Raw genomic sequence first — 11402 nt, 5'->3', positions numbered from 1 at the left:
CAGTGGAAGGCGGCGAAGGCCAGCGACTTCAGATGGCTCGTCCCGCTGATGTGCTTGCACTCAGACGACGCTTGCTTCTTATCCGAGATCCAGCGATGTGAGAGGTTCGCTGAAGAGGTGAAAAATCAAGTGAGTCAGCCTTTTCGAGCTACCTTTATAGGGCGAGGCCACGCCCGCGTCGGCGGGAAGTGGCCTCATTGGTCTGATGTTGCATCAGCCTGCGCTCGATAGGCTTATGCATTTGCTAGTAGAACAGCCAATGAGCAAACGAGCCGTCTTGCCTATGGCTGCATACTGTGGCAAATGCGTTTTACAAATATTAAAATTAAGGATAATTTTTTGCTTCAATATTCGTGAAAAGAGACTTTTCCCGCAGCGTCTTAGCTAAGACGCCGTACGAGAGAACTCTCGTAAGAGAACTGTTAGTGACTAACAGAGTGAGTTGTATTTTTATTGTTTTAAGAAGAACAAAGCCAAAATTATTAAAAAAATAAGTAAAATATTCCTCTAAGTTTTGTTATAACAAATATAATCTACAATTGACAAAGGAACATGCATGCATGAGAAAATAAAGCACGGGACGTGTTCACGCTGCCGGGCTCAGACCTGAAGCACGCTCACACGCCTTTCACACAGCAAGCGATCGCGACTTCAGTTTTCTTTCGCAGATTATTAGGTTTGAATAGTGAAAATTCGATGTAAAAATGCATGTCCTGGCGAGTATGCATGTAAACACAGTCGGTATGTTTTTAGTGAACGTAAACCGTCTGTAAAAAGAAATCGTATGTGTTCCAATGTATTGGGTACGTGCAGGTCTTAAAGGGCCGGACCAGCAGCCTAATATTCTGTGTGATTAATGTTAATCAAACAACAAAAGAAAATAGACAAACACCCAATGCTTGACTGAATAAATGTAATCTATTTATTAAGAATCAGTCTATAGTTAATTTATAGAGTGAAGACTTTATTTTTTTCGGCTACACTAGCTCTATTTAACAGTAGCATTAAAAATAATAATAATTAAGCACTGTTTATTTTATTTGTCTCTTATAGTATTTGACATATTGTTTGTAATTTTCTTTTTTGCTTATTTTTAATAACAAAGATAAAATAAAATATCTATATTGTAATTATAAAATCACATTAAAAAAAATATTAAATGACTCATATCTTGAAATAAGATTTTGGTCATCCCAACCTGTTCAGAATTGTAAAAGGTTAGCGAATGTTAACATGATTGATAATAATGGGATTGTTGCAAACATCTCTGTAAGGATGTACACACTGGCATATAATTATTTTTATTTTATTTAATAAAGGGGAGGGAATTATCAAAAAGTAGTACAGGGACATGCTGGTCAATTGAGTTTTAAGTTTTTTAAAATTAATTTAAACAATGAATTGTAAGTTCTGTAATATTTTTCAATTACTATTACTGTTTTAGTTTTTTCCCATGGTATCGATTCAGTATCGGTATTGAGGTATTTTTGTCTGGTATTGTATCGAAGTCATAATTTTGGTATTGTGACAACACTAATACCAATTAAATCTGGCTCAAAATATTCCAATCAGTTATAGAACCAATTGCATTATATGGCAGTGAAGTGTGGTGTCCTCTCCTGAACCAGGAGTTTGAGAAATGGGACCAAAATCCCAACAGAAGCTATGCATGCCAAGTTCTATAAGAGTATCCTGAGAGTACAGAAGAACACACCGAACAACAACGCAGGGCAGAATTAGGCCTGTACCCTCTATTAATCCACATTGAGAAACAAGCCATAAAATTTTGGAAACATCTAGAAATAAGTGACCCCAACTCTTATCATTTTAAGCCCTCAAAAAAACAAAACCTGAAATGAACATTGAAAAAAGTCCCCTGATTTAGATAGTCCTGAAGCTGCAAAAACAAACTAACATGAATAACAACAGCCAGCATCTGAGTACAGTGAAAGACTGTAAATTAAGAAGAATGATGAGGTACAGACTGCGCAATCACACTCTGACTATCCACCTTATTTTTCACGCATTTTTTAAATATAATACGTTAGATTTCCGGTAAGCCAATCCGGTAAGCCAACTAATCGTGTAGTTGTATTGTGAACCCGTAGTTTTGCATCGACTGTGTAGATTTGACTGGCTAGCTAACTTTTAATATGGACTACAGACCGACTGGCGCCTTTTGTGCAGTTAGAGTGTGCCATAACAGCTGGTTCAAACATGCAAGATATTTGTTTTGACCATAATCCACGCACCAGAGCTGAATGTGGACGTGGGGCACCCTATGATCTGCATGCTGCAAGAAGCTCGTCGACTTTGGTTATTGTAATGTATGAACGCGTTGGCAATGAGAGTTTTTTAAAAAAAAGTTTATGTTTTAGTCAAATAGTTAACAGTGTATCTGTTGCATTAACTGTTCAGTCGCCATTTTGAGTTATTTGCACGGACAAGGTTAATGTGTGACACGATGCAGTACATGTGAAATGGTGTATTTTAAATTACGTTATTAAGGTTCTAAACGCAGCAGTAGTTTATGTATTTCTCTTGTGTGTATTTGAGCGACACATTTGTGAGAAACCGGCAACATTTTCGTACGTTTGCTCTTTCCACTTTATTAATGGCAGACCCACGGAAGATCATCACTTTAATATTTGTCCACTTCTTTACGATAGAAATGTTACAGCCACTAATTTCTTGAACAATGTGGACATCACATCAAAAATCATGAGAGTTTAAACTTTTATTTTGAAGTCACGATGAATGAACAGTTTGCATATTTAGAAACATTGATTTATTCTCCTGTGTTGGCGTAGGTTTATAGATGTTTTGCGTTACAAATCTGGTGAAATGGCGTGCATTGTGCTCCCATATGAACGTCATAAGCAACCCAAACTCACAGCATAGCAGAGATGGCATTTGTTAAACTAACTGCTGAGAAGACTATTTAACTGCATCAAAGAACCGTCTACTCAGAGAACATTTTCAATTATTTTGTGTTGTGACTCGGTCAGGTCACTTCTTCATTTCATCTCTCCACTGCGTTATACTGTACATCGCAGGTGTGATAAATATTAACCATCATGGTTTTTGATAGTGTTTTGTGCGTGCTCCCACAACATGGCTTCTTACCCACCGGCTAGCAAAACGGAAGTCTAACACATTAGAAGGAAGCATGCCATCGTATTTACTTCCGCGTTGCACAATAATGTGGATAGAGACAGGTAGATACAGACAGAACTGGCTGCCCAGAGAGAGACAAGATCTGCCCATACTGTAACCAGGGAGAAGTGGAGGCAGAGCAACACTTCCTCACCAGCTGTCCCAACTATGAGGACATTAGAAAGACATTTTATACAAAATTTTAAATACTTTGCCCTAACTTCATATAATAAATCAATAAAACACAACTTCAACATTTATTATGTGAAAAAAGAGATTGTATCCTACTAGCAGCAAGATACATTAATGCCTGTCACAAAAAGAGGGAGGAGTCGACTAATCAGTGATGCGCTCACACACACACACACACACACACACACACACACACACACACTCACAAACACTCACACACACATGTGCAGACTCACATGCAGACACTCACACAAACACACACACACACACTCACACACACATGTGCAGACTCACATGCAGACACACACACACACACACACACACACACTCACAAACACTCACACACACATGTGCAGACTCACATGCAGACACTCACACACACACACACACACACACACCCTCACAAACACTCACACACACATGTGCAGACTCACATGCAGACACACACACACACTCTCACACACACACACACACACACACACACACACACTCACAAACACTCACACACACATGTGCAGACTCACATGCAGACACTCACACACACACACACACACACACACACACACTCACAAACACTCACACACACACATGTGCACGCAGACACACACACACACACTGAATTCTAAATTGTTCATAGAATTCCGAAATATTGATGAATTTTTCTACTTACATGTATGATGATTCACTGTAAAAAAAAAAAAAAAATAGAAATGCTTTGGCAATACATTGAAACAATTGTCATTTAAGCACATTTTGCATTGAATTGTATAAGTCACAGCGGGACAAAATTGCATTGTTGAGAAAAAAATAGCTACGTCGCATCAGTGTGTAAGTCACATGGTACATGTTGTTATTACATTAAGAAATAATGTAAAATATTGGTAAAAGAAATGTTTACAAACATTACGAACACTATAAACATTGTAGTGGCATTCATTATAAACTAGATTTATGATATTAATAAAGGCCAAACCTATAAACAAAGTGTAACAGAAACTACGTAACACCCGGCTTTGGGCTCACGAACCTCATTCGGCACAAATCCAAATATTTGCATATTCGAGATGTAGCCTAACATTTTGTTGTTAAACTATTTATATTATGTAAACAAGGTTTTGTACTTCTCTCGTGTCCCACTATCCATGTAAAACAGCATCCTTCACATGCGCACGTTTAGGATAATATCATGACGGTACAGTGATTACAACTGCCATATAGCAGACTGACTGCCATATAGCAGACTGACTGCCATATAACAGACTGACTGCCATATAACGAACTGCCATATAATCGAGTTGTGTAACTTTTTCCTGTTTAGTTGACTGCATTTTAGTTTTCTGTTTAGTTGACTGCATTTTAGTTTTCTGTTTGGTTGACTGCATTTTAGTTTTCTGTTTGGGTGACAGCATTTAAGCAGTGCTAAAACTGATATGTGTATGTGCATATTTGTGTGTGCTTTGCCCATGTTTTGCATGCTTGACATTAAATACAGATTATAAATTGCTTTAGAATATAAATTGCATGCTACAGATGATAACAAAACGCAATTTATATTCCAGAAAAAAAAAACGTATCCTGCATTGAACAATAAGGTAAAGTAATATTTCTTTGTTTCCACAGATTTAACGTGTGTTTGTTTGATGATGAGAAACAAAAGACTGCTGTTCAGTTTCTGTTGAATCTGAGTGTTGCGGCATCCGAGCATGATGAAGCTACAGGAGAGAGTTTCACTGTGCTGTTAATATCTGTGTGCAGCTACACATCTTTCCCCTGTGACATTAATGATTGTAATAACTGTGGCCATAGTTGTTATTTGGAGTGTCAGACTAAACGCTCTGATTTTCTGCTGGATCTATACTCACACATGAAGAACTATAAAATTCAATCAGGCCGGCGTGTCCTTCCAGCATTACAGTCAGTTTATCAGTCAGCTCCTGCAGTCTGGATCATAGATCTCTCAGAGAGAAAGAGCTCCATCCTCCTAGAAGTGCTGAAACTCCAAACAGAGAAGAAACCAGTAGAGCTGAGAGACTGGACAGATGAAGAGAGTGAAGTGAGGGGATTCCTCCAGTGTCTGCCCTACATCTCACAGCTCAGGTGAGAGTTTCATGGGGAAAATACACTCATAGTTAGATTCAGTTTATTTTTATTATCATCCAGCATGTCATTATTGATTCAGTTTATTATTATTAATTTTGTCATTTATGTGCATTAATAAATACTGTTGTCAATGTCAGATGCATTATTGATGTAAGCTTAAATTGTTCCTACTGTTTACATTCACTTGAGATGGAACTGACTGCATTACACTAATATTGAGCCAAAACACATTATTAAACACAAAACACAAACATATTAGTAATTAAACCAACCAAGTTTACATTTCATGTCCATGCACTTGAACATACTGTATGGGTCCCATAGTGGGTCCTAAATTGGGACCATATTCGAAGTGAACCACTCACAATAAGATTATTTGTGAGGCGCTGCTTACTGAGTGGCAATGGCGCACATTAGAGATGCGCGGATGGGCTATTATTTAATCCGCAACCGCATCACAAAACTCATCATCCGTCCGCCATCCATCCGCACCAACGTTTTTGACCAATTTTCAAAACCGCACCCGCCCGCCATCCGCTGATTTCTGTATACATATATTTTTCATTTGATTGGTTCAACCGCCACCCGTCCGAATTTAATTAAAATATAATTTTTCGTCACGTCATCCGCCCGATCCGCGGAGTCCGCGGCTGTAACCGCCAACCGCGCATCTCTAGCGCACATACTAAAGAAGGTAGGGACACCGGATGAGCGGAATGTTTTTCCATTTCAACCCATACAGGTCCACCCCCCTCGTAAGACGCAGAGACCCAGTATATTAGTTTATAAATATAAGTATTTTGTATTTACAAATATAAAAATTTGGTAGTGCTAAGCCTCCCGCCTCTTTCTGTTTCTCAAGATGTGCCCTCCTTTTTCGTGGGATGGTTTTATTCCAGATAAAGGTAGATATAGATTTATCTAGCTCTCTGAAAAAAGACTTTGGGATAAAAACAGGTATTGTATGAAACAAGAATAAGAACCTGGGCATAATTGTAACGACTGAGACAAATCAGACACAATTATTTGGTATATGTACCAAAAAATCTTTAAACTTCACTCTGGGATCTGTGGTCCCATCCCCCAGTGAGGGCAAGAAGGTCTTAGTTACCATGACCACGATCAGATAAGTTGGTTTTGTGGCTGTTAAAAAATGTGGTCACGTGCTCAAGACAGAGACAATGAGGGAGACAGAAACCATCTCTAATACAGACTTTGCTGCATTAATCATAGATGAACTCATCTATAAATGAACATGCATCCCAGAAACTGTGTGAATGATTTACTGTCTTGTGCACTATTATGTATATACTACGGTATGTATTTTATTATACAATCAGCGGTCAATGTAACCCCACCTGTATCATGCCTCCTATCTAATTAATCCTCATTTAATGATTTAGACTTTAATGCATGTCACCTTCTCTTAGAATGCAGTATGTGTTTATTATATCTATCTGAGCATTAATGAACACAAAATGGAAGGCAGATGTCTAACCACACCTGAGATAGTGTCATAAGTCCTAGCAACTCCCTCGCCCTCCACTTGGAAATTCCCCCTTTCTTATTGGTTGAGCCAACCCCGAAAGGTGTGACCTTTGCCCAGCAATAAATAGCTTCTCCATTAGCCCTTCTCTCTCTTCTCTTCGGACCTGCTGCTTCTTCAAGTTGATACTGTGGGATATCAAGATATGCTTTTCTTAGAATAAATGAATAATCAAAAGAGTTTGTTGGAACTGATTAATTGATTGTAATATTAATTTAGCTACCTCAAGTTAATCCAATTAACTGACCCAAATATTAATAATTAATCATAACTGATAATTATGAGTTATTATTAATATTTCCCCTTTGAGCTAACTTGTTACATAATTATCATGTTGACAGAATTAACCCTGCCAGCAAGCGATAGAGGCAGCGCTGACCAACGGGTAAGGTCCTGTTTGGCCCTTTCCAGGGCTGGTTTAAAGTTATGCTAGAATAAATCACTGTATTTGCTGGTTACTGAAACGCCAAGATAGGTAAAAGTGTCACAAGTTTCTTTTAGTTGATATGCCTCAAAAGACATCTGTCGAGCCTGGTCGTTAATAGGGAAGAGCAAACTCTTAGTAAGGTTGATTCTGTAGCCTGAAATCTCTCCAAAGCTAGAGATCATTTCTAATGCCTTAGGAATAGAGGTGCAAGGATCAGACAGGTACAGTACCAGGTCGTCCGCATATAGAGACAGTTTGTGAGTTTGACCCCCCCTGACAACACCCATGAGCTCCTCAGGCACTCCTAAGTGCAACCGCTAGTGGTTCAATGTAGGGCTGCACGATTAATCGCAATTTACATGTAATCGCACTTAAATCGATTTGAAATCGCAAAGGCTGCGATTATTTGTTATTTGCAGCTCTGTAAACGCTGCTCCATCTGAAAGCACTGTGAGTTTGAGTCACTTATAACGTGCATTTGAAAAAACAACACGCGTCAAACATCTTTCCAAACACGAGAATCATTTATGAACCTCTTGCCCAACAAAAGACAACATTTAATAACATGCATTTACTCCAAACTCACTTCATAACGACAGTTGAGCATCCTTCTGTGAGATGATGTGACTTCTTACACAGAAGGCAGTCATGTATTTATAAGTCATGTTTAATCACAGCGTTTCAATCCTCTGTTTATTCAGCTACAGCGATAGGGATTTCCTGGAATGATGCACCTTTATTGTACTTCTGCGGCGGGGCATATTTATCGTGTTTGCATGAGAGCGCCCTCTGGCGTTCAAATGGGGCAGTATTTACTACCCATCAGCCTCACTCCACTGACAAGCTGCGCATAAAATAATCGCAGCCTTTGACAAATCGCGTGTGGTTTTATTGCGATTAATCATGCAGCCCTAGTTCAATGGCGAGATCAAACAGAAGTGGGCTCAATGGACAGCCCTGTCTAGTCCCCCTACTTATTGGAAAATAGTTGGAGATTATTTTATTAGTACGGACGGAGGCCTGCGGTGTAGCATACAGGATCCTTATCCACGAACAAAAAGCCGGTCCAAAACCGAACCTCCCCAGAGTTGCAAAAAGATACTCATACTCAATCCGGTCAAATTCTTTGTGAGCATCGAGGGAGAGCAAAACCTCTGCTGTAGGTGGAGTTTCCGGGGAATAAAGAATATTAAAAAGCCTTCGTATGTTGCCAAAAAGCTTCCGCCCAGTAATAAAACCAGTCTGATCTGGATTTATCACTGTATGCATAACAGACTCCAATCTACTAGCTAGCACCATTGTTACTGGGCTATGGTCAGAGATAACGATACTATCATATTCACTAGACCTCAGCAGGGGGAGGAGTTTCATTTCATTTCAGTGAGCTTCAGGTGCCTGTTAACATGAGCACCTCTATAGTCTTGGGTGACCAGCTCTCTCTTTCTTGTCATGTCATTGTTCTCCACTGCTGGACAGTTTATCAAAATTAAATAGTAAAGTAGGCGTTGATGTGTTATTGTGGAGTTGGTCAGATGAAAATATATACCAAAGTCTAATGTCACAATGTGGAGGAAGTTCAAAACAAGTCATTTAGCAGCTTGATTTCAACTTATGCCAATTTTTGGGAGGTCTGAAAAGTTTTTTTCATTGTACAATGACATCTTTCTTGCACCCAGCGCAATTGACTTTGTACACCGACGCATATACCGGTATCATTCCTATTTTGCACCCGCGCACAGCGGACCTTTCCCTCCACAGACGCACATCGGTAAACTAGGAAATACATTTGCGCTTCCCGGGGCGGTTCAGCGCAAAGAGGCGGCGTGTTCCGGCACAAACGTCCCTGATGCTGTTTTGCAGGTTTAGAAAACAATTCCGCCACTGACCAGGAAAAACATAGTCTAAAGTCAGTGGCGCGTTGCACATGTTATTCAAATGCTATTTTAAGGGCGCATGCTTGGCCATAATCAATGTAGCGTGTGCACAACGCTCATGCAATTTGATTCTCTCATCTACACAGAAGCAGCAGTTTTCATTTTTGCAAATCATACATTATTACAATAGATAGATAGATAGATCGTTTATTATAAAAGCATAAATCTAGCTTACACATTTACCCAAATTATCATACGCCTGTTTAACCGAAGTTAATTTGGGTGGGTTTCTCCCATCCCCATACAATGTCACTTCTCTGTGTTTTACGGCCCTGATGGGAACGTCTGTCTCCTCGGCTGTGAACCGTGCCTGGCAAATCCGCCGTTATAATAGCAATCTGCCATGGAACAAGTGCGCCTGCTCTTAAAGGGAATGTGAGATGATGCTCTGATTGGTTTATTTCATGTTACGCCCAAACCACACCTATGAATAATGAAGCTACTTCAGACAAACCCATTTTAGATTTGCGTCGGGCGCAAGAGTCATTTATCCCGCCGGTATAATAGCAACAGCGCCCAAGACCCGCCCACAAAGTTACTTGCGTTTCAGATCGTTAAAATAGGGCCCTATATGTCATAAGATCAAAGAAAATGTGATTCCTCATTCCATAAATGCTTTATTGGTCAACAAACATAATACTGTGGCTTATTCACCAGAGAAAAGGGAAAAATGTGGCCCTACTAATATCAACTTTGGTAACTAGGGATGTATGATTTAGACAAGAAGTCTCAGCTAGGCAATACCTCTTCTGAAACGTGTTGGTCTTGTGTTGTGGCGACTAACAACTGGATCTGGCAACACATCTGTTTGTGATCAGCGGTTCTGTGTTCCTGAGTTTATAATGTTTTCTTCCACACAGCGAGACTCACAGCTGATACGTGAATATATTTCTGTTTCTAGATATCTGGGGAATAAATGGAATTGGTTGACAGTGTAAATGCAGCGAAAGTGTTTACTAATGCATCAGTAATGGTGGAGCAACCATCTGTCTGACAGAGATTTACAGTAACAGCAACTGAATCTGTTAATTAAATTAATAATGTAGAACTTGTGGTTTCGGGAAATTATTTAAATTACTGTATTTGTTTCATTATGTTTCACAGTATATTTGCAGTTATGCAATATTTTTTTGTTTGAACAAATGTTATTGATTTCAACTAGTGTGGCTCCATTTGCCAATAATCATTTGATATTTTGCTACAAAAAAATGCAATTCCAACTCAGAGCAAAACTGAAACCTAAAGATAATTATTAAAACATCTGTTCATCACTTTTCACTGTTCAGTTACACTGACCTTAGGTATTATCTGACAAACTGTTTTATTAATTTCAAGAATCTTTATTTGTCTCCTTTGTCATCTCTAACTGAATCTTGTTCATTCTTTCTTTAGATTTGTTGGACAGAATAAATCATCTGAATCATGGGAGAAAAGAAAGAGATTAATACTGGATTTGTGTCTGCAAGCTGCTGTTCACCAGAAAGAGACAACAGAAGAAACTGTGAAGAAACTGCTGTCATCTGTGAAATATGAGAGATGTGATTTCCTGCTGGATCTGTGGTCACATGTGAAGGACTATGAGACTCAAACAGGCAGGAGTGTCCTTCCAGCATTACAGCCAGTTTATCAGTCAGCTCCTGCAGTCTGGATAATAAAGCTCTCAGAGAGAAAGAGCTCCATCCTCCTAGAAGTGCTGAAACTCCAAACAGAGAAGAAACCAGTAGAGCTGATAGACTGGACAGATGAAGAGAGTGAAGTGAGGGGATTCCTCCAGTGTCTGCCCTACATCTCACAGCTCAGGTGAGAGTCTCATGGGAAAAATTACACTCATAGTTTGATTCAGTTTATTTTAATGTTGTAATTTGTATGCATTAATAAATAATGTTAATTTAGATTAATATATTTTAATACATTTATGTTGTTTTTAATCAGTCCAGCACATTTCAATTTTCAAGTTCAATTGTCATTCTGTATAAGCACAGAATCCCCATTTTCATGCTGGTGTTGCTGGTCTTTTTTTAAACATGTATTCATTCTAGCTCTCACA

At 39.0% G+C, this 11402-nt stretch overlaps 1 protein-coding gene across 1 annotated transcript; it reads left to right on the top strand.

Moving 5' to 3' along the window:
- The first annotated feature begins 4971 nt into the window (after positions 1-4971).
- LOC311297108 (uncharacterized protein) lies at positions 4972-11351 on the top strand. The gene is made up of 2 exons (XM_084419229.1): positions 4972-5445; positions 10748-11351. Exons 1-2 carry the CDS (start codon positions 5213-5215, stop codon positions 11157-11159), a joined length of 645 nt encoding a protein of 214 aa, XP_084275355.1. The 5' UTR covers positions 4972-5212; the 3' UTR covers positions 11160-11351.
- Positions 11352-11402: the final 51 nt, after the last annotated feature.

The sequence above is a fragment of the Rutilus rutilus genome, assembly GCF_951802725.1.
Source record: "Rutilus rutilus genome assembly, chromosome: 9".
Taxonomy (NCBI): Eukaryota; Metazoa; Chordata; class Actinopteri; order Cypriniformes; family Leuciscidae; genus Rutilus; species Rutilus rutilus.
Note: the sequence above shows the minus strand (reverse complement) of the source record. Positions and strands in the feature narration are given on the sequence as shown.